The following is a 23,397-nucleotide window of genomic DNA, read 5'->3' as shown; positions in this document are numbered from 1 at the left end:
AAGCAATGGAGATAATGGATGGGGGAGACTACTTGAAACAAGGTAATGGGGAAGGACTCTTGGAGGAGGTGATATTTGAGCTGAGACCTGAAGACTGGAGTCATCTGAATGCTAGGGAGAATAGGAAGTGCAAAGACTCCTGAGAACAAACTCAGGTTGTTTGCTGAGCAGACAGAAGGGCCAGTGTGGCTGGAGCAGAGGGAGCCAGAGGGAGTGGTGGGAAGGAAAATCAAAGGGTGCCCTTGAAGACTAGGGGAGGATTTGGATTTTATTCGAAGTGCCGTGGGAAGCCATCGGAGGTTTTAACAGAAGCAGGGACTTAATATTAACTATTATTATTTATTCCTGGGATATTAAATTAGGATGGGGGGGTGATAACTACTATGCACCCAGGCCTCTTGGGAGGGGACCAGGTGTCCAGGGTCCTGATGAATTGTGAGCCGGGGTCAAACCCTGGGTCCCTGCAAGGGAAGGGAACTGGATGATGGGATGTCTGGGTATCTGATGGGGCCAGAGCTGGATGTGGATTAGTTGTTAGGGCTCTGGGCTCTCTGAGGGGGGTGAAGGATGGACAAGTCAGTGGATGGGTGTGTACCTGGGGGACCTAGAATCTGGGGTACCAGCACAGACTCTAGAGCCAGACTGGCTGGATTCAAATCCAAGCTGCTTTACTCATTGGCTGTGTGATTTGGGCCAAGTAACGTCTCTATCTCAGTTTCTTCATCTGTAAAATAGAATTACTAGTAAATACATCATAGGGTAGTTCTTAGAGCAGTGCTTGGCACACAGTCGGTACTGTATGTGGTAGTTATTTAAAAAAAAATTTTTCCCTTTTAACTCTAATCCCTAGTGCTAGTTATATCAGGCACTGGGGCCCTGAGTGGAGTCAGTTCTGGAAGACCCTGGTTCAGGGTCTCTAGGAATTGGGGAAGGAACAAATTCTTGGGTCCACTGGGTCTCAAAGCTAAAGTTGGGAATCCAAAATCAAAGTTCCCGGGGAGGCGAATAAATAGTCCCAAACTTAAGTCTCTGAGAAGAACAGGGACTAGGGGTCTGAACTCGGATCCCCAAGGAAGTTGGAAGTCTGGGTCAGTCACTGCGGGAAAAATCAGGGGCCAGAGGGGGTCATGTGTGCCTCTTGGGGTGCTGGAAAACGGGGTCTACTCTGGTCTTGGGAGGAGTTGGGGTACCCAGGGGATAGGGAGATCGTAACTTGAAATGGGGAGGTGAACAGGGGGTTTAGGAGTCGGAGTCAAGTTCCCAGAGTGGAATCAGCGCCAGACTTGGGTACCCTGGGGATGTTCTGGGAGGTCCCCAACCTAAGGCCCTGTGGACAGGGGAGAATCACGGAATCCGAGGGCGGTGGCGGGAGCTCCCCCTCCTGGGCCTCTGAGGCTACGAGCTGAGCTGAGCGTCCGCGGGCCGCTTCCTCCCACAGGAAACCGCAGGCGTCGGCACACCCAGCCAGAAGGGAGAAGAGCCCACTGCTCGCCCGCCCACCCCGGGGATGCCCACGTGGGCAGCTGCCCGCCGCGAAGTGGGCGTGCCCTGCAGAGCGAGGGTGTGAGCAGGCAAGGGGCGTGGCCGGAAGGCGGGGGTGGCACGGAGGGCCCAAGGCCCCGCCCACTTCCGCCTTCCAGTGCGCGGACGCGGTAGGCGGCCTAGGGTTTTTGGAGGCTTCGCCACAGGCCGTTGGCGGCGCATGCGTAGTGAACCGCTGCTGAGGCACTGAGGCGGTGGTGAGCGCTCCTTCCTCTCACAACTCCCTGCTTCGGCACCGCTTCCCTGCTAACGAATCCTTAAAATAACGTGGTCTCGCTCTGCCAGAGACGGGCACCTCTCGGACCCACAGCCCGGGCGTTTCCCTGCAGGCCCTGTCGGCTCCTGCCTCTCCCTCTTGGAAACACACAGCCGGTCGCTCACGGGCCCGCGACACTCCTGAGCCCCTCAAAGCCCTGTGCTCCCCACACAGACCATGCCGGCCGCCCCCAGGCCCTCCTAGCCTGCGCGCCTCCCGATTAGCCCGCACCTCCCCCGTCTTTGGAGCCAGCGTCCTCCTGGCACGCTCAGGTCGCCCCTCACCGGCCTCCCGCCAGGCCTCTCGTAAATCCTTCCAAACACGACCCTCGCAGCCCCTCCCTTCACAGTGCCCGTGCCTGTGCCTCGCCAGCCCCCCAGCCCCTCCCTTCACAGTGCCCGTGCCTGTCCCTCGCCAGCCCCCCAGCCCCTCCCTCTACAGTGCCCGTGCCTGTCCCTCGCCAGCCCCCCAGCCCCTCCCTTCACAGTGCCCGTGCCTGTCCCTCGCCAGCCCCCCAGCCCCTCCCTTCACAGTGCCCGTGCCTGTCCCTCGCCAGGCCCCCAGCCCCTCCCTTCACAGTGCCCGTGCCTGTCCCTCGCCAGCCCCCCAGCCCCTCCCTTCACAGTGCCCGTGCCTGTCCCTCGCCAGCCCCCCAACCCCTCATTTTACAGGTGCCAGTGCCTGTCCCTCGCCAGGCCCCCCAGCCCCTCCCTTCACAGTGCCCGTGCCTGTCCCTCGCCAGGCCCCCCCAACCCCCTCCCTTTACAGGTGCCCATGCCTGTCCCTCGCCAGCCCCCACCAACCCCTCCTTTTACAGGTGCCCGTGCCTGTCCCTCGCCAGGCCCCCCCAACCCCCTCCCTTTACAGGTGCCCATGCCTGTCCCTCGCCAGCCCCCACCAACCCCTCCTTTTACAGGTGCCCGTGCCTGTCCCTCGCCAGGCCCCCCCAACCCCCTCCCTTTACAGGTGCCCATGCCTGTCCCTCGCCAGCCCCCACCAACCCCTCCTTTTACAGGTGCCCGTGCCTGTCCCTTTCCAGCCTCCCCAGACCCTCCCTTTACAGGTGCCCGTGCCTGTCCCTCGCCAGCCCCCCCAAGCCCCTTGACATTCCTGCCCCTCTCCCTACCGGCCTTCTCAGCCCCGCCCCTCGCAGGTCTCCTTAGCCCCGCCCCTCAGAGGGCACCCCTGCCCATCAGTTCTAAGTCCCCAAGAACCCCTCAGGTCTTCTACCCGCAGCCTCCTCGGCTCCTCCTCTCTCACCCTCTCCCCACGGCCTGGGCCCCTCCCCGGCCGCTGTCCTCAGGGTTCATTGGCTCCTTATCTCCCCGGTAACCAGACCACAACAGTGAGCTTGGAGCACCAAGGACAGGTCAGGCACTGCAGCAGGTAGGGCCCTGGCCCTGCTCCCGGTGCTCCCCTGCAGCCGGCCGGTTCCCCCTCCTCTGTGACCAAACAGCCCGACCTCGGAGATACCGAGACCCCAAGAGATCTGTCTCCCCACCCCCGCCCTGCGCCAGAGTCGGAGCCAAGGCTCAAGACAGAGAATGTGAGAGGTGGGAGATCAGGAGGGGTGTGGGGAGAGGCCTGAGAGACGTCCTCTTCCAATCCCTTGGAGGAATTGAGACTCAGAGGGAGGCCAGCGTGGTTCTAGTGTCACCCTCTTTCAATTCCCAGCCCCTTGCAGTTCATCGCCCCGCCTCCTCCCGGCCCTCGCCTGCCGGCTGTCCAGAGTGTCCTGACTTGGCCCCTGCAGGAGCCTCGCCCTCTTTGGCCAAGATGCCTTTGCGAATCTCGCCAGGCAGCGCCCGCTCCGAGGAGGGAAGCGAGGGCTTTGTGGAAGGACAGGGTAATTCACATTCTTGCTTTCATTCACACATTTCCAGGTCCTGTGGGTCGGGGCCCTGGGGACAGAGAGGCCTTCCAGGAGCGCCCTCTAGTGGGGGACAGGCATGTGCCTGAATGGAGGTGTCGCGGGGCGCCACCGTGAGAGGGCCAAGCCTGGGCAGTGGGCCGGGCCGGGAAGACTTCAGGCAGCGAAAGTTTGAATGGCGCCCAGAACTACTTCCAGGAATTGCTAAGGGGAGAAGGAAGGGAAGGGTGTTTCTGCAGAGAGAACCGTGTGTGGCTAGAGTAGGCTTTCTCAGCCTCTGCACTGTTGACTCTTGAGGTGGGATAATTCTTTGTTGTGGGGGCTGTTCTGTGCTTTGTAGGATGCCAAGCAGTATCCCTGGCCTCTGCTTATTAGATACCAGTAGCACTCCCCCTTCCGCACAAGTTGTGACAATCAAAAAGGCCTCCAGACCTTGCAAAATGCTCACGGGGGCAAAATGTCCCCCTGGTCGAGAACCACTGGCCCTTAGGGAGGTGGGAAGCTGGTGGGCAAAGCTGGAGAGGTGGGTAGGGTCAGGTCACTTGAGGCCTTGAACGCCAGGCTGAGGAGCTGGGACTTTGTCCTGAAGGGTACTGGGGCACTGTGAGCAGGGGAGGGTCCACTCTGGGCATAGAAAGACCCTTAGGGACTGTGAGAGGAGGCTGCAAGTTGAGGAGAGGGCTGGGATGATGGTCCAGACAGGAAGGGATGGGGCCTGCGCCCGGGGACTGGCTGAGAGAGGGAGGAGGCAAGAGGATGGGGCTGAGGGCTGCTGACCGTGTAGGGGAGGGCAGAAGGGGATGGATCGAGAGCTTCCCCAAGTTCCAGGTCCTGTGCCTCAGTTCTCAGAGGACCAAGAGGCCTTCCAGAAGTGCCCTCTGGTGGGGAAATAGATATATCCTTAAACCCAGAATGGGAGTGGGTTTTAGGGAACAGAACGTGAGGTCATCTTGGCGTATGAAGGGACGAGGGACACAGAGGCTAAGATGCAGTCCTCCAGGCATGTTGGGGGCTGGGTCTGCAGTTCAGTTGCAGTTTGTGAAACGCTAAAGGAATAGAACGCCTAGGTCCTGGGGGGAGGAGCGGGCTGGCAGCCCCGATCCTTACTGAGTCCTTTGCCTGGCCCTGGTCTCAGTGGACTGGGAGCTGAGCAGACTGCAGCGACAATGCAAGGTGATGGAGGGAGAGAGGAGGGCCTACAGCAGGGAAGTCCGCCAGCGCATCAACAAGCAACTGTGAGCTGTGCACCTGGGCTCCCCTCCTCCCCCCAGCTGGGGAAGACAGTGTTAAAGGGGCTGGGGGCCGGACTCCTGGGTCTCAATGGGGGGGCAGGGCAGCGTGCCCACCTTTAGTGATGCTGAGTTTTGCCCCCTTGCTGGCCTCTCTCTTCTACCACCCTGCCTGGGCAGTGAGGAGATCCAGCGCTTGGAAGACCTGCGGGCCAAGCTCCAGGTGCAGATCGGTGTTGCTCAGAGCCAGGGCAAGCGGCTTCAGGACAGTAAACGGGTGGAGAACATGGACCAGCTGTTGAAGTGCCAGGAGCATGCGCAGGCTGAGATCGAGGAGCTGAAGGAGAAGAACAGAGACCTGGACAAGCAGGTGGGTTCTGAGACCAGGTCTGTGCATCCTACTTAAGGGCAGCTGGCAGTTTGTGGTACTTTTGGCTTGTGGATGCATCACCTGATCTCTGCCTTCATCTTCACATGGTGCCTCCCTGTGTGCGTGTCTGTGTCCAAATTTGCCCTTTTTATAAGAACATCAGTCATATTGGATTAGGGCCTGCCCTAATGCCCTCTTTTTTTTTTTTTTTTGAGACAGAGTCTCACTGTTGTCCAGGCTAGAGTGAGTGCCGTGGCATCAGCCTAGCTCACAGCAACCTCAAACTCCTGGGCTCAAGCGATCCTCCTGCCTCAGCCTCCCGAGTAGCTGGGACTACAGGCATGCACCACCATGCTCGGCTGATTTTTTCCATATATATTAGTTGGCCAATCAATTTCTTTCTATTTATAGTAGAGATGGGTCTCGCTCTTGCTCAGGTTGGTTTCGAACTCCTGAGCTCAAACGATCCGCCCGCCTCGGCCTCCCAGAGAGCTAGGATTACAGGCGTGAGCTACCGCGCCCGGCCTCTAATGACCTCTTTTTAACTTGATTACCTCTGTAAAGACCCTGTCTCCAAATAAGGTCACATTCTAAGGTACTGGGGGTTAGTACTTCAACATATAAGTTTTTTTAGGGACACGATTCAGCCCATAGCAAATGGGGAAACAGTGTTAAGCAATTCACTTATTCATTTAGTCTGCGCGTTTTGTTGAGGACCCACTCTGTGTCTGACGGAGCCTCCAGTTTGGCTGGGAGGACAGAGCGTTCCCCGCATAGGCACAGATGAGTATAGAAATGGGAGGACGGATTGGAAGGTGGGTTCAGGCATAAGCAGACCCAGGGATTCGAATGCCATCAGACTCATTCTTACCAACTCTCACGCTCTTATCTCCACTAGCCTTGTTCTCCCGGGATCCTTCATGTGTTGGAAGTGTTGGAATCCCATCCTTCCATGTCATGTGCTTCCCCCAAAGTACCTGCAAAGGAGCCAGGCTGGCTCTGCTTAGGTCACATGTCCACCTCTAGGCCAGTCACTGTGCTTGTCCAGACCTGGGTCACGTGGCCGGCCGGCAGGGTGGTATGTTGTGGATGGAATCCCCGCCGGAACCACATGGAGCGCATGTCAGCAGAAGGGCGGAAGTACTGTCAGCAGAAGGCCGGAAGAGATTCTGAGGCCACAGGGACAGCAGATGTCAGCCACACTCAGTCACTCGTCTTCCCTCGGCCATTCAATCTCTCGCACATTCAGGCAACAGACATCCTCTTTCTTCTAGATCCAGGAGTGGGAGAACCGGATCTTTACCCACAGTAAGGAAGCCAAGGCCCCAGCATTCATCCTGAATCGGAAATGCAAGATCCGACGAAGGATCAAGTTCCTAGAAGACCAGGTGGACAGGGTGAGGGTCAGGCAGGCTCTTGTCTGTCTCCACGCCTGAACTTTGGGGTCAGGGGAGGAACTCAGCATAGGCGTTAGGTTCTAGAAATGCTGGATAGTGTGTGTGTGTGCGTGCGTGTGTGTGCGTGTGTGCGCACGTGTGTGTGCGTGATCCTGGACGGATGGAGGGTCCCTCGGAAAAAAAGATTGATGGGTCATTTGAAGTGGGTGGATGTTGCTCTTGGGACCCCCAAAGAGGAAAGGGGGTGGCCCCATCTCTGACAAATGTCCCTCCTCGGCTGAGTGTGGAGGAGGAAGGCAGGTTAGGCCTCAGACAGACTCTTCCATCCCATTCTACCCCAGGTCACCTGTCACTTTGACATCCAGCTGGCACGAAATGCCACCCTGCGGGAGGAGCTGGAACTGCTGCGAATCGAGAGGAACCGCTATCTGAACATGGACCGCAAGTTGAAGAAGGTCAGTGGCCTCAAAACCCAGAGGAGGGACCTTCACCTAGGCCCTCCCCACAGCTGTTTGCCCTTCCTGCTCCAGCACTGAGACCTCAAGGAATCGACTGGAGCCGTAGGATTGTTTTAGTCCAGAGAGCATGGAGACCTGGGAAATGGAGGACACCTCTCGCAAAGAAAGTAGCCTCATTTACATTTGCAGAAAGCACAGATGTCATTTTGAATAATATCACCAAGGGCAGCCTTAAGCTACCATTTACATTCCGCAGGTCTCTTAATAAGCTTTGAAGTCCTTTGAAGAACCAGCTTCCCTGCTCTTTGATTATTATTTTGAAATAATTTCAAACTCACAGAAGAGGTGCATGCATTATACAAAGAACTCCTACATATCTTTCACCAAGATTTATAATTTGCCATGTTTACTCTCTCTTTCACTCCCTCTTTCTTTCCTTCTCTGTATGTGTGTGTGTGTAATATTTTGCTGGAAATAATTTATTATTATAGATTGCTGAACCCTTTGATAGTACATTGCAGACATTGCGTTCCTAAGTACTTCTGTGTATTTTCTAAGATCACCACCATTTTCTTACACAAGCACAGTGCGATTATCCAAGTCAGGAACTTTAATGTTGTTAGAATTCTAAACAGTCCATATTTCAAGTTCAACGACTGTCCCAACGATGTCCTTTGTAGCTAATCTGATTTTCCTGCTCCGGGCTCCGATCCAGACTGCCACGATGCCTTTAGTTGTCCTGGCTCTGTTCATCTGGAACAGCCCCTCAGCCTCCTTTTTTCTCCCTATGACGTTGACATTTTGGAAGCATCCAGGCCAGTTGTGTTGTATGATGTCCCCCCAGGATGGGTTTATCTGATTAGATTCTGCACCTGCATTTTTTTTTTTTTTTTTTTTGAGACAGAGTCTTACTTTGTTGCCCAGGCTAGAGTGAGTGCCATGGTGTCAGGCTAGCTCACAGCAACCTCAAACTCCTGGGCTCAAGCAATCCTGCTGCCTCAGCCTCCCGAGTAGCTGGGACTACAGGCATGCGCCACCATGCCCGGCTCATTTTTTCTATATATATTAGTTGGCCAATCAATTTCTTTCTATTTATAGTAGAGAGGGGGGGTCTCACTCTTGCTCAGGCTGGTTTCGAACTCCTGACCTCGAGCAATCCGCCTGCCTCGGTCTCCCAGAGTGCTAGGATTACAGGCGTGAGCCACCGCGCCTGGCCTGCACCCGAATTTTTGGTGGAAAGTCTTTCTGTGCATGTGTATCAGGAAGCACTGGATGTCACTTTGTCCCATAACTAGTGATGTGTGGTTATGTTCTCCATTTGAAATACGGTTAAATTCACTTGCTTCCATTTGTATTCAGTTTTAGTTTTCTCTCCTATCTTTGTTGACTTCGTTTCCTTTTTGAATATGCAAAACATTAGCAAGGCTCCCAAATCCAAACTCTTCCAAAAGGTATCCTAGAGAAACATCATTTCTTTATCTCTTCTACTTTGTTCCCACCAGGTCCCTATAGATTGCTTATTTCCTTAGTTTCTGGTTATCCATTTTGAATTTCTTTCTTTTTTTTTTTTTCAGTCAGAAATTGCCAATGCTGACTATATTTCAAGTTGTCATGGTGAGGTATTGAGAAATGTTCAATTAGCAGTAATTGTGCCTCACATAAACCTCCACTAGCTATGAGACTGCCACTGCTCAGAGCTTGTTTTGGGTCTCTTTTTGCAAAAACAAATGTGTGTGTGTGCCCACATACATGTGTGTTTATATATCTGTATATATATGTGTGTGTGCATACATACATAGATATATATATATAATTTGCTCCCTTTGTCCTGAATAACCCTTTTTACACATAACACTGCAAAGATATTTCCATGGAAATAGAAAACAGAACAGTGTAGTCACAGTGATAAAATTCACACAAATTTCTGCACTTGACAAGAAAGTTAGTCTTAGGAGTATTTCAGGTTAAGCATTTTCCCCCAAATGAGCCTTCTAAGCCATGTTTCCAGCTTATAAATGTGACTTTCGTCTTACTTCATGCCTCTTTAAAATCTAGCCAGGGACGGTGGCTCATACCCATAATCCCAGCACTTTGGAAGCTGAGATAGGAGGATCACTTGAGGCCAGGAGTTTGAGACCAGCCTGGACAACAGAGCAAGACCCTGGATCTGCAAAAGATGAAAAATTAGCCGGGCGTGGTGGCGTGCGCCTGTAGTCCCAGATACTAGAGAGCTGAGACAGGAGGGTCGCTTGAGCCCAGGGCTTTGAGGCTGCAGTGAACTATGATTGTGCCACTGCACTCTTGCCGGGCCAACAGAGCGAGACCCTGCTACAAATGAACAAACATACAAACCAGAAAATGCAGTCCCTTTCATGGGCAGCTGATACTGAGGAGCATCCACATTTGGAAGGCTCAGATTTCACTTCTTTTTTTATTTTATTTTAATTTAATTTAATTTTTTTTTGAGACAGAGTCTTGCTCTGTTGCCCAGGCTAGAGTGAGTGCCCTGGCGTCAGCCTAGCTCACAGCAACCTCAAACTCCTGGGCTCAAGCGATCCTCCTGCCTCAGCCTCCCGAGTAGCTGGGACTACAGGCATGCACCACCATGCCTGGCTAATTTTTTTCTTTATATGTTAGTTGGCCAGTTAATTTCTTTCTGTTTTTTAGTAGAGACGGGGTCTCGCTCTTGCTCAGGCTGGTTTCGAACTCCTGACCTGGAGCAACATGCCTGCCTCAGTCTCCCAGACTGCTAGGATTACAGGCGTGAGCCGCCGCGCCCAGCCTAGATTTCACTTCTTATTGGGGAAGTGTGGGGCCTAATGGAAAAACTTAGAGTGATGAGACTGTAAGAAGCGGCGTTGATTTTGTTCTCTCTCTTTCAGGAGATCCACCGCTTGCGGCAGATGATCAGCGCCCTCATTGTTTCCTCCACCTCTGCCTACGTTGTCAGGTAGGGCCTGCCAGGCATCCGGGGTGGCCCAGGTGACTTGGGATGTGCCTTTTCGTAAGGCAGTGACGGGAAGGTTCAGGACTCAAGAAATAGATGACAGAACCTATTTTTCCCCCCCATATCTGGTGCCCCTTTCTCTCTCCCCCCCACTGATTTCCCAACTCAGTGGACAAGGTCTTGTTCCTTGGGCATGCGAGTTAATCTCTGTGGACCCCATCTGTTAGCGGCGTCTAGCACATGGGGGTGTAGAGGGCATTAAATAGATGATGCACACATGGTGCACGGAGCAGGGGGCCTGGAACCCAGGAAGCATCTGGAGAATGAGAATAATTGGATTGTTGCTTATCAGCCTGGGTTGAAAAGGACTGAGATTCTCTCGGGCCACCTTCAGATAAGCAACAGAGGAGCCGAAGCCGCCCTAGGTGCAGCTCTCTGCGAGCTCTCTCTCTCTCTCTCTCACTCCACCTCTGCTCCAGCCCTGCTCTCTTCTTGCTCCAGATGCCTTCCTACCTTCTGCTCGGTGTCTGGTTTCTACCCACGGCTTCTGTCACGAGGTTCCTGTGTCCTCGTGACATCAGGTATAGCCCAGGTCCATCTTATGGTTTTTGTGATTTCTTTCCCCTCCCTTCCTCCCTCCCTCCTCTTCCTCCCTCCCTACCTTTCTTTCTGTCTCTCTCTCTCCTCCCCTTTTTCTTTCTTTGTTAAAATGCACATAACAGAATCCACCATTCTAAAGTGCACAATTCGGCAGCATTGGGTACATTCACAGTGTTGTGGAACTACTGCTTCTATCTAGATCCGAAATGTTTTCATCCCTCCAAAAGGAGACCTGTACTCATTTAGTAGCCCCTCTCCCTTCCCCCCTTCCCCAATCCCCTGGCAACCACTCGTCTCCTTTCTGTCTCTATGGATTTGCCTATTCTGCACATTTCCTATAAATGGTATCATACAATATGTGACCTTTTGTGTCTGGCGTCTTTCACTGGGTGTGACGATTTTGAGGTCCACCTGCGCTGTGGCGTGCGTTAGTGTTTCATTGCTCTTCGTGGCCGGTTCTGTGATTTCGTACCTTTGGTCTTGCAGGATCCCTCAGGGGCCCGTTCAAACACAGCTTCAGTTTCTTCATAGCTTGGCCTCATCATGACCTTTCCCAGCTTCTTTTTATATATTCCTGCTGTCTCATTCTTAGCATTTCCCCATTCAAATTCCAAGAGGGAATGTGATTGGCCTGGCCAGTCCCACAGGGGACAGCCTGCTGGCTGGTTTGTGCATCGTCAGGAACTAGCCTCTGCCAGCCCTCCTCCAGTGGATGCTGTGGGCAGCCCGGCTGGGTGCAGGGACAGGGAGGTTTCAGCTAAAAGAGAGGGGCAGGCGTCAGGGCTGGACTGTCCGGCCAGCCCCTGTCTCCAGAGCTTTAGGCTTGGAGTACTCTGAATTTACAGTTGGCCACACTATGTTTAAAAGTTTAAAAATCTACATTTTCAATCGAGTGGGACAGGGGATGTTCAATGAGCGAGGCTTCTAGAGTGTCCTGAATATCCTAGCAGGGCATGCGCTCAAGTGGTGGTGATGTCACCTACCTACACTTGTGAGGCCCTGGACTGTCCAAGCCTCTTATATTTCCAACCACATGACCCCCAAACTCCAGCACAATGACCCTGTCAACCTGGTGGGTCTAGCCATAATCTCTTGCTGTGCCACTGTCGCCATCTTGCCTCCTGCTCCATCGGTGACATCAGAGTGCCCGGCCTCCTAGATGCCCCCATGCCTGCACGCCAGCCATGCCTGTCTGTGGGCAAGGCCATCCTGCCCCTGCAGGGCCTGGCACCTCGGCCCTAACTCAGCTCCCAAACGCCATCCTGACCCAGCTCTGGGAACCTGGAAAGGTCTCTGCTTTTTGTGACCACAGGGGTCACTGTGACCTGATTCTGCCCCGTTCCTGTGACCCCAGGCTGACGCTGCCCATCTCCCACCACCTCAGGCTGACCCCACCCATCCCTGGTCCCCAGGCTGACCCCAATCCAGCCTCCGGTCTTCCTGACCCTGGGCTGACCTCCCCCCAGGGAGGAGGCGAAGGCCAAGATGGGCATGCTTCGGGAGCGGACGGAGAAGGAGGTGGCCCAGAACGAGACGGACACGCAGATCCTGCTGCGGCAGATAGCGCACCTGGAGCAGCTGCACCGCTTCCTCAAGCTCAAGAACAATGACCGGCAGCCGGATCCTGCTGTCGTGGCGAAGCGAGAAAAACGCGGTGAGGCCCGGGCCTCCGCCTCCCATGGCCCGGCACCCCAGGGTCCCCGGCAGGGTCTGCAGAGGGCAGGGGCTGAGCCCAGGTGGCCCCTGCGCTGGTGGCCGCGCAGGAGGCTGAGCTCACTGCTCCCTGTCCCCCAGCCCTGGAAGGCGTCCGGAAGACCTCCCAGGAGAAGCTGGTGCTGCGCTATGAGGACGCCCTGAAAAAACTGTCCCAGCTGACCGGGGACAGCGACCCTGACGTGTTGGTGCAGAAGTACCTGGAGAGTGAGTGGTGCCCTGGGAGGAGGCGGGGAGGCTGGGGTGCCATCCTAGCACCCCCCTCTAGTCATGGGCAGATGGTGTCATCGTCACTGGGCCTCAGCTCCAGGCCTGGGGACGCCTCCACCTGCCCTAGAGGAGTGAGGCCTGGGACACGCGCCTGCTGGGACGCGCGCCTGCTGGGACGCGCGCCTGCTGGGACACGCGCCTGCTGGGACACGTGCCTGCTGGGATGCGCCTGCTGGGACACGCGCCTGCTGGGACATGTGCCTGCTGGGATGCACCTGCTGGGACGCGTGCCTGCTGGGACGTGCGCCTGCTGGGACATGCGCATGCTGGGATGCGCCTGCTGGGACACGTGCCTGCTGGGACACGTGTCTGCTGGGACGCGCGCCTGCTGGGACATGCGCATGCTGGGATGTGCCTGCTGGGACACGCGCCTGCTGGGACACACGCATGCTGGGACACGCCCCTGCTGGGACACGCGCCTGCTGGGACACTTGCCTGCTGGGACATGCGCATGCTGGGATGCGCGCCTGCTGGGATGCACCTGCTGGGACGCGCGCCTGCTGGGACGCGCACCTGCTGGGACATGCGCATGCTGGGATGCGCCTGCTGGGACACGTGCCTGCTGGGACACGCGCCTGCTGGGACATGCGCATGCTGGGATGTGCCTGCTGGGACACGTGCCTGCTGGGACATGCGCATGCTGGGATGCGCCTGCTGGGACGCGCGCCTGCTGGGACATGCGCATGCTGGGATGCGCCTGCTGGGACACGTGCCTGCTGGGACATGCGCATGCTGGGATGTGCCTGCTGGGACACGTGCCTGCTGGGACATGCGCATGCTGGGATGCGCCTGCTGGGACGCGCGCCTGCTGGGACATGCGCATGCTGGGATGTGCCTGCTGGGACACGTGCCTGCTAGGACACGTGCCTGCTGGGACACGCGCCTGCTGGGACATGCCCCTGCTGGGACACGCGCCTGCTGGGACACGTGCCTGCTGGGATGCACCTGCTGGGACGCGCGCCTGCTGGGATGCGCGCCTGCTGGGACATGCGCATGCTGGGATGTGCCTGCTGGGACACGCGCCTGCTGGGACATGTGCCTGCTGGGATGCACCTGCTGGGACGTGCGCCTGCTGGGACACGCCCCTGCTGGGACACGCGCCTGCTGGGACACACGCCTGCTGGGACATGCGCATGCTGGGATGCGCCTGCTGGGACACACGCCTGCTGGGACACTTGTCTGCTGGGACACTTGTCTGCTGGGACACGTGCCTGCTGGGGCATGCACCTGCCGGGACACGCGCCTGCTGGGACACGCACCTGCCGGGACATGCGCCTGCTGGGACATGCGCCTGCTGGGACATCCACCTGCTGGGACACATTCCTGCTGGGATGTGCCCCTGTTGGGACATGCGCCTGCTGGGACCCGCGCCTGCTGGGATGCACCTGCTGGGACACGTGCCTGGTGGGACATGCGCCTGCTGGGACATGCGCCTGCTGGGACACGCGCCTGCTGGGACATGCGCCTGCTGGGACATGCTTCTCACCATGGCCCTGTCTCTGCCCCTCCCCATCTCTGTGTGCCTGGTGTCTCCCTCCCAATCTCCCTCCCACCCCTCTCTGGGGTCTGTCCTCTTCCTTCTGTGTTTCTGTCCCTCTGGACCTGCATCTCTCTGCCTCTGTTCCTTTTGATTTTGCTGTGTGTGTCTGTCTCTCTCTCTCATCTCCCTTCCTTCACTCCTGGGCCTCGGTCACTCTGCACATCTTTCCTCCAACCCTGTCCTTCTTTGTGTTTCTCTCTTTACCCACATCTGCCATTTTCTCTGTGTCTCCATATCTCTCCGTCTCTCTGTATTTCCCTGTCTCTTTGTGGCTCCATCTATCTGTTCATCTCCATGCCTTGGTCTCTGTATGGTCTTTCTCAACATCTCTTTCTCTGGCCTTCTGTGTGTCTGTTCTCTCTGTCCTGCATGTCTGTCTCTGTCTCTCTGCACCCCTCCTTTCTCCACGCTCTGCAGTGGAGGAGCGCAACTTTGCCGAGTTCAATTTCATCAACGAGCAAAACTCAGAGCTGGAGCATCTGCAGGAGGAGATCAAGGAGGTGAGTGAGGCCCGCCCTTCCCCATCTCCCCTTCTCCGTGCCTCCCTTCCCCTCCTCTCCCTCAGCCCTCCCTCCTGCTTCCTCCTCACAGTTCTGCCCCCACTCTCCAGGCTACGGGCCAGGCCCCGCGTTCAGCCCTTGTTCCCACAGTTGCAGGAGGCCCTGGCGACCTCACATGCCAGTGAGGACAACCAGCATTCGCTGCAGCGGCAGAAGCGTAAGGATCTGCAGCAGCGCGTGGACAGTGTGCACTCGGAGGCTGAGCAGCTCGAGGCCCGCTTCCAGAGTTTGCGGGAGCAGCTGGAGAAGCTCAAGGCTGGTGAGCATCCCCAGGACCCTTCTCCCAGCTGGGGCTTCTTATTTGGAAGGATGCCATGAGCGCACGGAGGGCCCAGTCCCCAGCTGGCTGCACGGACAACTCTGTGCTCTTGCGTGTCAGTCATCCCTTATCCATCCGTCTGTCCATCCATCCAACCATCTCTCCAGTATTCACCCATTCATCCATCTAATATCCATCCATCCATCCATCCATCTGTCCATAAATGCCTAGGAGTGGGACTGTTGGGGCATTGGGTAGGTACATGTTGATATTTATCAAAAAATGTCACATATTTTTCCAATCTGGTTGCAAGATTTTACGCCCCCACCATGAGAGTTCCAGATGCTCCACGCCCTCACCAACCCTCTGTGTTGCCAGACATTTAATTTCAGCCACTCCAGTGTGTGTGCGGTGCTATCTCTATCAATTTCATTCGCATTTCTCTGACTGCTAGTGCTATCGAGCACCTTGTTGGGCATTTTTTAAATCAGGTTGTTTGTCTTTTTATAATTGAATTGTGAGAGTTCTTTGTCTATTCTGGATACTAGTCTTGGCAATTACTTTCTCCCATGCTAGGGCTTGCCTTCTCACTTTCTTGTAACATGCTTGCTTTTCACTCTTTTTTTTTGTGATTAACTGAAATTTATTTTTTAGTTTTGATGATATCTAATTTATTGACTTTTCTTTTTGTTGTTGGAGACTTTGTGGCCTGCTTAAGAAATTTTTGCCTACCCCAAGGTTACAAAGGCATTGTCCCATGTTTTCTACTAGAAGTTTTATTGTTTTAGTTCCCACATTGCAATCTGTGACCTATTTCAAATTAATTTGTATGTATGGTGTGATGTAGGACCTAGAGTTTCTATTTTTAATCCTTCCTATGGATATCCAGTTGCAGCCTCCCGTCTTTCTTACGTTCTGGGCAGTAGCCATGCAGAGCACTCAGGCATCACTGTCCTGGGTTTGAACCTTGGTGTGTGGCCTCCTCTCTCTGAGCCCCTCTGGAAGTGGGCATGGCAGTGCCTGCTTTGTAGGGCTGTCATGAGAGTTAGAAAGCGTGACGGATGGGGAGAGACAGAAAGGTGGGTGGTGTGGGGAGCGAGCAGGAGAGCCGCCTCGTGGCACGTGGCAGGAGCTCAGATGATGGCGGATCCTCCCTTCCTGTATCAGGATGGCTGCGCCAAGCCCATGCCAGGTGATGAGGGCACAGCAGGGCAGTCCAGGAGGGGACTGACGGGGGGACTGGGCACTGGTAACTTGGGGGCTAGGATGGAGGGCACCCAGGGCACTGCGGGCAAGAAGAGGCCCTAGTGCAGGACTATAATTTGCAGGGCCTTGTGCAGAATGTGGGGCCCCTTGTTAAAAATTGCCCAGATTTTCAAGATAGCAACAATAACATGCCAAGCCAAGTGCGGGGCCCCTTTTAGCACCGGGACTTGTGCCTGCCACTGCATGGGTCCCACAGCCATGACACTGTCTGTGCTGGGACGACTGGGAGGGCTTCCTGGAGGCAGCGATGCTTGAGGCTTACTCTGAAGGATGAGCTGGAGAGAGGGAGGCTCCCATCTTAGCCTCCGGAGATGCTGGGACTGTAGACCGTGCCCAGCTGCAATCATGCCCCCTGTATTAGTTTCCTATCACTGCTGTAACAGACTGGCACAAACTTCATGGCTTAAAACAACACGAACTTATTATCATAATATTCTGTAGGTAATGAGCCGGAAATGGGTCTCACTAGGCTAAACCAGGGAGCCAGCAGGGCTGCATTCCTTTCCGGGGGCTCTGGGGAGGAATCCACTCCCTCGCCACCGTCTAGCCTCCAGAGGCCGTGTGCATTCCTTGGCTCACGGCCTCTCCCTGCATCTTCAAAGCCAGCGGTGGCGGTTGAATCTCCTCCCTCCAACCTCAGCTTCCAGAGTCGTCTCTTCTCTGATTGACACGTCTTCTGCCTCCTTCTTCCACCTGTAAAGGGCCCTGTGCCCACCCGGGGCTCACCAGGCTCCTTATGTTAAGGTCAGCTGATCAGCAAGCTTAACTCCACTCTGCTGGGCAACCTACCCTGGTACTCACAGCTTCCGGGGGTTAAGAAGAAAACATCTGGCTGGCTGTGGTGGCTCACGCCTGTAATCCTAGCACTCTGGGAGGCCGAGGGTGGTGGATTGCTCGAGGTCAGGAGTTCGAAACCAGCCTGAGCAAGAGCGAGACCCTCATCTCTACTATAAATAGAAAGAAATTAATTGGCCAACTAAAAACATATAGAAAAAATGAGCTGGGCATGGTGGTGCATGCCTGTAGTCCCAGCTACTCGGGAGGCTGAGGCAGGAGGATTGCTTGAGCCCAGGAGTTTGAGGTTGCTGTGAGCTAGGCTGACGCCACAGCACTCTAGCCCAGGCAACAGAGTGAGACTCTGTCTCAAAAACAAAACAAAAAAAGAAGTGAACAACATCTTCTTTTTTGAGGGTGGGGGAGCATTGTTCTGTTACCACAACCATCTTCCCACCCCTAGCCTTCTTGTCCTCCCCAGAGGCGATCCCTTTATCAGTGTTCTGGCTTAATCTTTATATAGCCTTTCTCTGAATTTACAAACATGTATATATTCACAGAAAGTTTATAAATCTTTTTTTTTTCTTTTTTTTTTTTTATACAAATAGTGTGGCTCTCCATTTATTACCGTGCCATTAGATTTTCTTCACTCAGCAATATCTTGGTGCCTCGTCAGTAATAAAAATACATTAATATATAGTAATATGGTAATATAGTAATAGAAATATAGCAAAATATGTAGTGTTATCTCACTCTTGACGTTGCTTAATATTAATGTGTGTATTGGCTTGCTAGGGCTGCTATATCAAGGCACCACAAACTGATGGCTTAAACATCACTGATTTATTGTCTAACGGTCTGGAGGCTGGAAGCTCAACACAAAGTGTCAGCAGGGCTGGTTCTCTCTGACGGCCACGGGGGGATCTGCTCCAGGCCTCTGTCCCTGTGCAGATGGCCGTCTTCTCCCTGTGTCCCTTCTCTCCAAGTGTGTCTGTATTCAAATTTCCCCTTTCTGTTTTTTATTTAATTTTTTTGAAACAGAGTCTCACTTTGTTGTCCAGGCTAGAGTGCCGTGGCGTCAGCCTAGCTCACAGCAACCTCAAACTCCTGAGCTCAAGCGATCCTCCTGCCTCAGCCTCCCCAGTAGCTGGGACTTCAAGCATGCACTCATTGTTTCTAAATGCTTTTTAGCTGTCCAAGTAATTTCTTTCTATTTTTAGTAGAGACAGGGTCTCGCTCTTGCTCAGGCTGGTCTTGAACTCCTGAGCTCAAATGATCCACCCACCTTGGCCTCCCAGAGTGCCAGGATTACAGGTGTGAGCCACTGTGCCTGGTCTCCCCTTTCTATTTTATTAGGATGCTAGTCCTATGGGATTGGGGTCTACTATACTCTAATGAGACTTCTTATCTTAACTGAATACACCTGGAATGACCCTCTTTCCAAATAAGGTCAAAGTCTGAGATACTGGGGGTTAGGGCACATGAGTTTTGGGGAGACTCCAACTCACGACAATATGGCTGTTCCAGAGTTACCCATTTCTCTATTGACAAACATTTAGGTCCTCTCCAGTTGTTTGCTGTTATCCACAGTACTGCTGAGACCCCTTTTATGAAGCTAAACACGACTAATACATAGATATGGTGTGTATGTTTAAGGAACACATAGAAATGCAGTGAAACTATATTAAAAAGGCAAGTGGGGGACTGACGGATCCAGGATTGGGGACAGTGGTGTGCTTGTGTCAGAGAGGCCCGGGGATGGGTGGGGAAGGCTGGATGTAGCTTTTGGTCAAGGTCACCGGTGCCTTCTAACTTCATTAACAATAGCCAGTCACTTAACTAAGTAGAAGTGGCCACGTGTGGGTCAGCGTGAGAGTGGGTCACGACAATGGCCAGTGGGTCAGCCAAGGACGATGATTAATCTTGTCGTGGGCAACCGGGGTCCACTATTAGAAAAAAAACAAAGGAAACAGTTGCAATGCTGCTTTGGATCCCTGCCTCCTGGGGCGCGGGCGTGTGTGTATTCCCGGGGAGGGATCCTGAGCCGTGGCATCGCTGGGTGGGGTGGAAGTTGAGTCTGTTTCCAGCTGGGGCGTGTGAAGAAGTCTTTGCCCCTGGCGGTGCCTTTGTCACCCATCGCTCCCCGGCGTTGGCTTTCCCGGTTCCCAAGCCCGGGGCTGGGCACACGGCGGTGCTTGGCCATTGCCTGGCTGGCTGGGCTCGCCAAGTCCCATTTGGTCTTGGAGCCCTGACCGCTGTCTCCGCAGAGTGGCCAGATCCCTGACACCCAGCCCCTCCCTGACCCAGATATCCAGCTCCTCTTCACCAACGCCCACTGCGACAGCAGCATCATTGATGACCTCCTTGGAGTCAAGGACCAGATGCCAGACCGGGACATAGGCCTGTTTCTTGGCATCATTGAGAAGCGCCTGGTGGAGCTGCTGACGGTGCAGGCCTTCCTCGACACCCAGGTGGGCAGGGCTGCGGGCCAGCGCCGGGGGGCCAGCGCCTGGGGGCTGGGCCTGAGCTGACCACTGGGCTCGGACCCTCCCCAGAACTACACCTCCTTTGCTGACGCTGCCCTCATGGTGCTGGGACAGACCCTTGAGGAATCTCCGAAGAAGATAACCCCACTCCAGCTCCCTGACAACCTGTGAGGCACAGGGCAAGGGGGGGAGGAAGAGGCAGGCGGTTCCCTGGGGGCAGAGGGGATGCAATAGGATGGAGGGTCTTGGGAGGCTGTGGGGGGCCAGATGGTGGGCGTGGCGCTGGGGGATAGCAGGTGAAGCGTGCGCTTCGAGGACTCTAAAGGAGTAGGGGCTGCAGGAGTAGGGGAGACTCTGTGGGAAGACGGAGCCCTGGGGGCTCCAGAAGGGGGGTGGGCCCAGCAGGGAGGGACCCCTGGCCTTTTGTGGGTCAAGAGTCTAGCCTTCTTCAGTTTTCTTCCTCCCCTCTAGAGAGGACCCCCCGGGTTTTGAGGCCAGAGATGACTATCCTATGAGCAAGGAGGAGCTGCTGAGCCACGTGTTGAAGTCGGTGAGAGTGGGGGCCCACCAGGGTCGGGGACAATGACGTCCGGCCCCTTTGGGATGCTGACTCACCTCTGCATGCAGATGGAGCTCTTGGAGCAGGCGCAGGAGCTGAGCAGCATTCCCACCGTGGGCTTCTCCAGCAACCGGCAGATCAGCTCCGGCACCACCCTGGCGACCCCCAGGGACGCCAAACCTACCCCCGGATCCATCTTGATCAAGGGGAGTAGCAAAGACCGTGGAACCGTCTCCACCAGCCGCGTCACCTTTGGCATCTCCAGCTCCGGCGAGGGCCAGGCGCCTAGCCGCGGTACCCTTGGCAACCAGGGCACCAGCGCGGGCCGGGCGGCCACCGCCTCCTCGAGTGCCAGCAGGGCACCAGCGTCCAGCCGCACTTCGAGTGGGGGCCGAGTGACCTTCAGGCCCGTCAGCACTAGCAGCTACCTGGGGTCCACTGGATACCCGGCGTCCAGTAGAGGGCGAGACAGCTTTAGAAGCAGTGTGGAGAGCAGGGGCACGGGGTCGGTGCTGAGTGGCGGCCTCGCGTCCAGCAAAGGCGGCGTCTCCAGCACCAGCCCTCGCTCCACCACCAGCAAAGACTCCCGGTGCTACTACTAGGGCGCCCGGCCCCACCCTGCCCCTGGCTCCCTGCAGGGGCTGTTTTGTGTTTCTGTCTCCCTGTTTGCCTTGTGACTCTCCTTCTTTGTCTCCTAGTTCCAGGCCTCTGTGTCTTTTTACCCCCCCCCCCCATCTGTTTCCATTTGTCCTTCATAATCTCCGCTCTGCCTCCTGGTCCCTGTCTGTCTCTGACCCTCCTTCCCCTCTGTCTCCCAGTCTCCTGCCTCGTCCCCGGGTCTGCCTCCCCAGCCCTGGCTCCCCAGCCCTGACCCCTGCTCACCCCCCACCTCCTGTGTCCAGCTCCTCCTCTCCCCTCTGTCTCCCAGGCTCTCCTTTCATCCCGTGTCCCTGTCTCCATGGCTCCTCCTTCCTCACCCTTCCCAAGAGCCCCCCGGTACTGACTAGTGGGGAGAAAATCAGGGCAAAGATTGCAGGTTGAGCATGAGCTGTGACCATGGGAAGCACAGGTGAGAGCCTGACTTGTACCCCAGTCTGGTCACAGCGTGTGTGTGTGTGTGTGTGTGTGAGAGAGAGAGCAAGCCCAAGACGCGGCTGCTTCCCGTACCTCCACCCCGGGGAGAATTTACGAGCCTGTCCCTGTTCCCTGCCGTTCATTCATTCATCCCTTCACTTTTTTGAGACCTGCACATTTCAGGGTCTACTAGGAACTGGGAAATGCATCGGTCTGGAGAGGCTGGGCTCTGCTGCAGTCACAAGCTCAGAATCTCCGTGGGCCGAGTGCTGCCAAGGCGTCTCTCCATCGTGGGTCGGCTGCCAGCTCTGCTCCGCAGCACCCTTGTGCCCCAGGCTGACGCGACAGCCTTCGCCTGGAGTGTTGCCGGTTCCGTCGGCACGGAGAGAGAAAAACGGGAAAGCACGCAGTGACTCTTAAAGCTTTTACCTGGATGTGACATGTTACCTCCGCTCACATTCATTTGCCAGGTGATCGTGCCCAACTACAAAGGGGAGTGGGGAAGCGCAGTCTTGGAAGGAAGGAGAGACAAGAGGGATTATTTGTGGACAGCCCCAGTGGCCACTGCAGGGTCACCGAGACAAAGCAGACCTGGCCCTCGCCTGCAGTGGGGGAGGGCTTGGGAGTGACAGGCGTGAGGACAGCATGGCTAACTCTTTCCTGTAGTGGAGTCTCGCCAGACGCCCTGCTAAAATATAATCCAGCCAAATCCAAACGTCGTTCATCATTCACCTTCCTAATCCAGGAAGGTAGTACCATGAACCCCATTGCTCTTAAAATTGGGTTGATAATGTTACATATTTAAGAATAAAATGAATTGCTACACTTTTGTAAAGTCTTATAACAGTGCCTGGCATGTGGTAAATCTTCAAAAATATCTGTAATTATAAGTAGGATGAGAAAATGAAGATGGGTGCTGTGTTTTCTCACCTGTTCAGATAATCCAGCATTACTCTCCTCTCCTCTGACCCCACAATCCGGCGGGGTCCACCCAGTGATGTGCTGGTCGATGTTTAACAGCTGGCTCTTCAGGAAAGCGAATCCTGACTGTAGTGTGTGCCAATGACTGTGGTGTAAATGCTCTCTCACTGTGGCTGCTTCCAGCCCCGCAGCGCGAACTGGATGTGGAGCTGGGAAGGGAGGGGTAAGGCCAGTCCCGGGAGCTGGGATGCGCTGCCCTGGCCCGCTGCCCACCTGCCCTCGTCCTGCACCCTGTCCCCCTTCACGCCCACAGAAAACTCCCCCAGCTGACGGCAACACAACTACCTTGAACTTTTAAAAACATTTAGGCCGGGCGTGACGGCTCACGCCTGTAATCCCAGCACTCTGGGAGGCCGAGGCGGGCGGATTGCTCGAGGTCAGGAGTTCGAAACCAGCCTGAGCAAGAGCGAGACCCCATCTCTGCTATAAATAGAAAGAAATTAATTGGCCAACTAATATATAGAAAAAATTAGCTGGGCATGGTGGCGCATGCCTGTAGTCCCAGCTACCCAGGAGGCTGAGGCAGCAGGATTGCTTGAGCCCAGGAGTTTGAGGTTGCTGTGAGCTAGGCTGACACCATGGCACTCACTCTAGCCTGCGCAACAAAGGGAGACTCTGTCTCAAAAAACAAAAAAATAATAATAAAAAAATAAAACCATTTAAAACCTTTTAAAAATGGGAGTTGCCTTACATTTTTAACAGCAAGAAGACTCTGTTTACAATGTGCAAAGCTAATGCTGATCATTTAGCAAGAGAAGGAACAGAAGCAGCAGCCCGCCTGGTGCGAGATCTCGACTTGAAAGGAAGGTGCTATGAACGGCAGATGGATAGTCTCTTGAGACAAACTAGGATGTGCTCTTGTTGGCACCACGGACCCTGGACGGACTGGGCATATCTCATATTTGGGGCCCCAACCAGAAGTGCACATGCAAATTGTGATCACAGCCTTCTAGAACTTTCTGTCAAGTAGAATGTCATGACCTGCGACCTGTAGGAGGACAACCTGCACTTGACCTCACTGGCTTTATCCTTTAAAAAAATAAATCTAAAGATGGAGATTAAAATATATGAAAGCAAGAAAACCCTGTTTTTGCCATTTTGCTAGATCACAGAGGTTTTGAGGAATTTTTCGCTGCAAAGGGTTGCCTTGGAGCTGGGCACAGAACTGGAAAAGGTGTGCTTTCATTGTTTTTTGTTTTTGAGACAGAGTCTCACTCTGTTGCCCCAGGTAGAATGCAGTGGTATC

The 23,397-nt window shown here is 54.9% G+C and overlaps 1 protein-coding gene and 1 non-coding gene across 2 annotated transcripts; one reads left to right on the top strand and one right to left on the bottom strand.

Annotated features, from left to right (window-relative positions):
* Positions 1-1,654: 1,654 nt before the first annotated feature.
* ODAD1 (outer dynein arm docking complex subunit 1) lies at positions 1,655-22,655 on the top strand. The gene is made up of 15 exons (XM_012754343.3): positions 1,655-1,739; positions 3,473-3,644; positions 4,804-4,903; positions 5,078-5,267; positions 6,542-6,664; positions 7,006-7,119; positions 10,005-10,072; positions 12,136-12,323; positions 12,464-12,589; positions 14,610-14,692; positions 14,843-15,011; positions 19,359-19,522; positions 19,607-19,704; positions 20,009-20,087; positions 20,165-22,655. The coding sequence occupies exons 2-15, from the start codon at positions 3,575-3,577 to the stop codon at positions 20,696-20,698; spliced, it is 2,106 nt and encodes a 701-aa protein (XP_012609797.2). The 5' UTR covers positions 1,655-1,739; positions 3,473-3,574; the 3' UTR covers positions 20,699-22,655.
* Positions 8,686-8,821, bottom strand: LOC142861432 (U4 spliceosomal RNA). The gene has a single exon (XR_012912664.1). It is a non-coding gene; the product is annotated as a U4 spliceosomal RNA (small nuclear RNA).
* Positions 22,656-23,397: the final 742 nt, after the last annotated feature.

Source organism: Microcebus murinus, chromosome 16, assembly GCF_040939455.1.
Source record: "Microcebus murinus isolate Inina chromosome 16, M.murinus_Inina_mat1.0, whole genome shotgun sequence".
NCBI lineage: Eukaryota > Metazoa > Chordata > Mammalia > Primates > Cheirogaleidae > Microcebus > Microcebus murinus.
Note: the sequence above shows the minus strand (reverse complement) of the source record. Positions and strands in the feature narration are given on the sequence as shown.

Excerpts from the sequence above, each read along its gene's own strand:
- ODAD1 (XM_012754343.3), top strand. The coding sequence starts at position 3,575 with ATGCCTTTGCGAATCTCGCCAGGCAGCGCCCGCTCCGAGGAGGGAAGC. Across the intron at positions 5,268-6,541 it reads ACAGAGACCTGGACAAGCAG|ATCCAGGAGTGGGAGAACCG; the intron begins GTGGGTTCTGAG and ends TCTTTCTTCTAG. Across the intron at positions 14,693-14,842 it reads TGCAGGAGGAGATCAAGGAG|TTGCAGGAGGCCCTGGCGAC; the intron begins GTGAGTGAGGCC and ends TTGTTCCCACAG.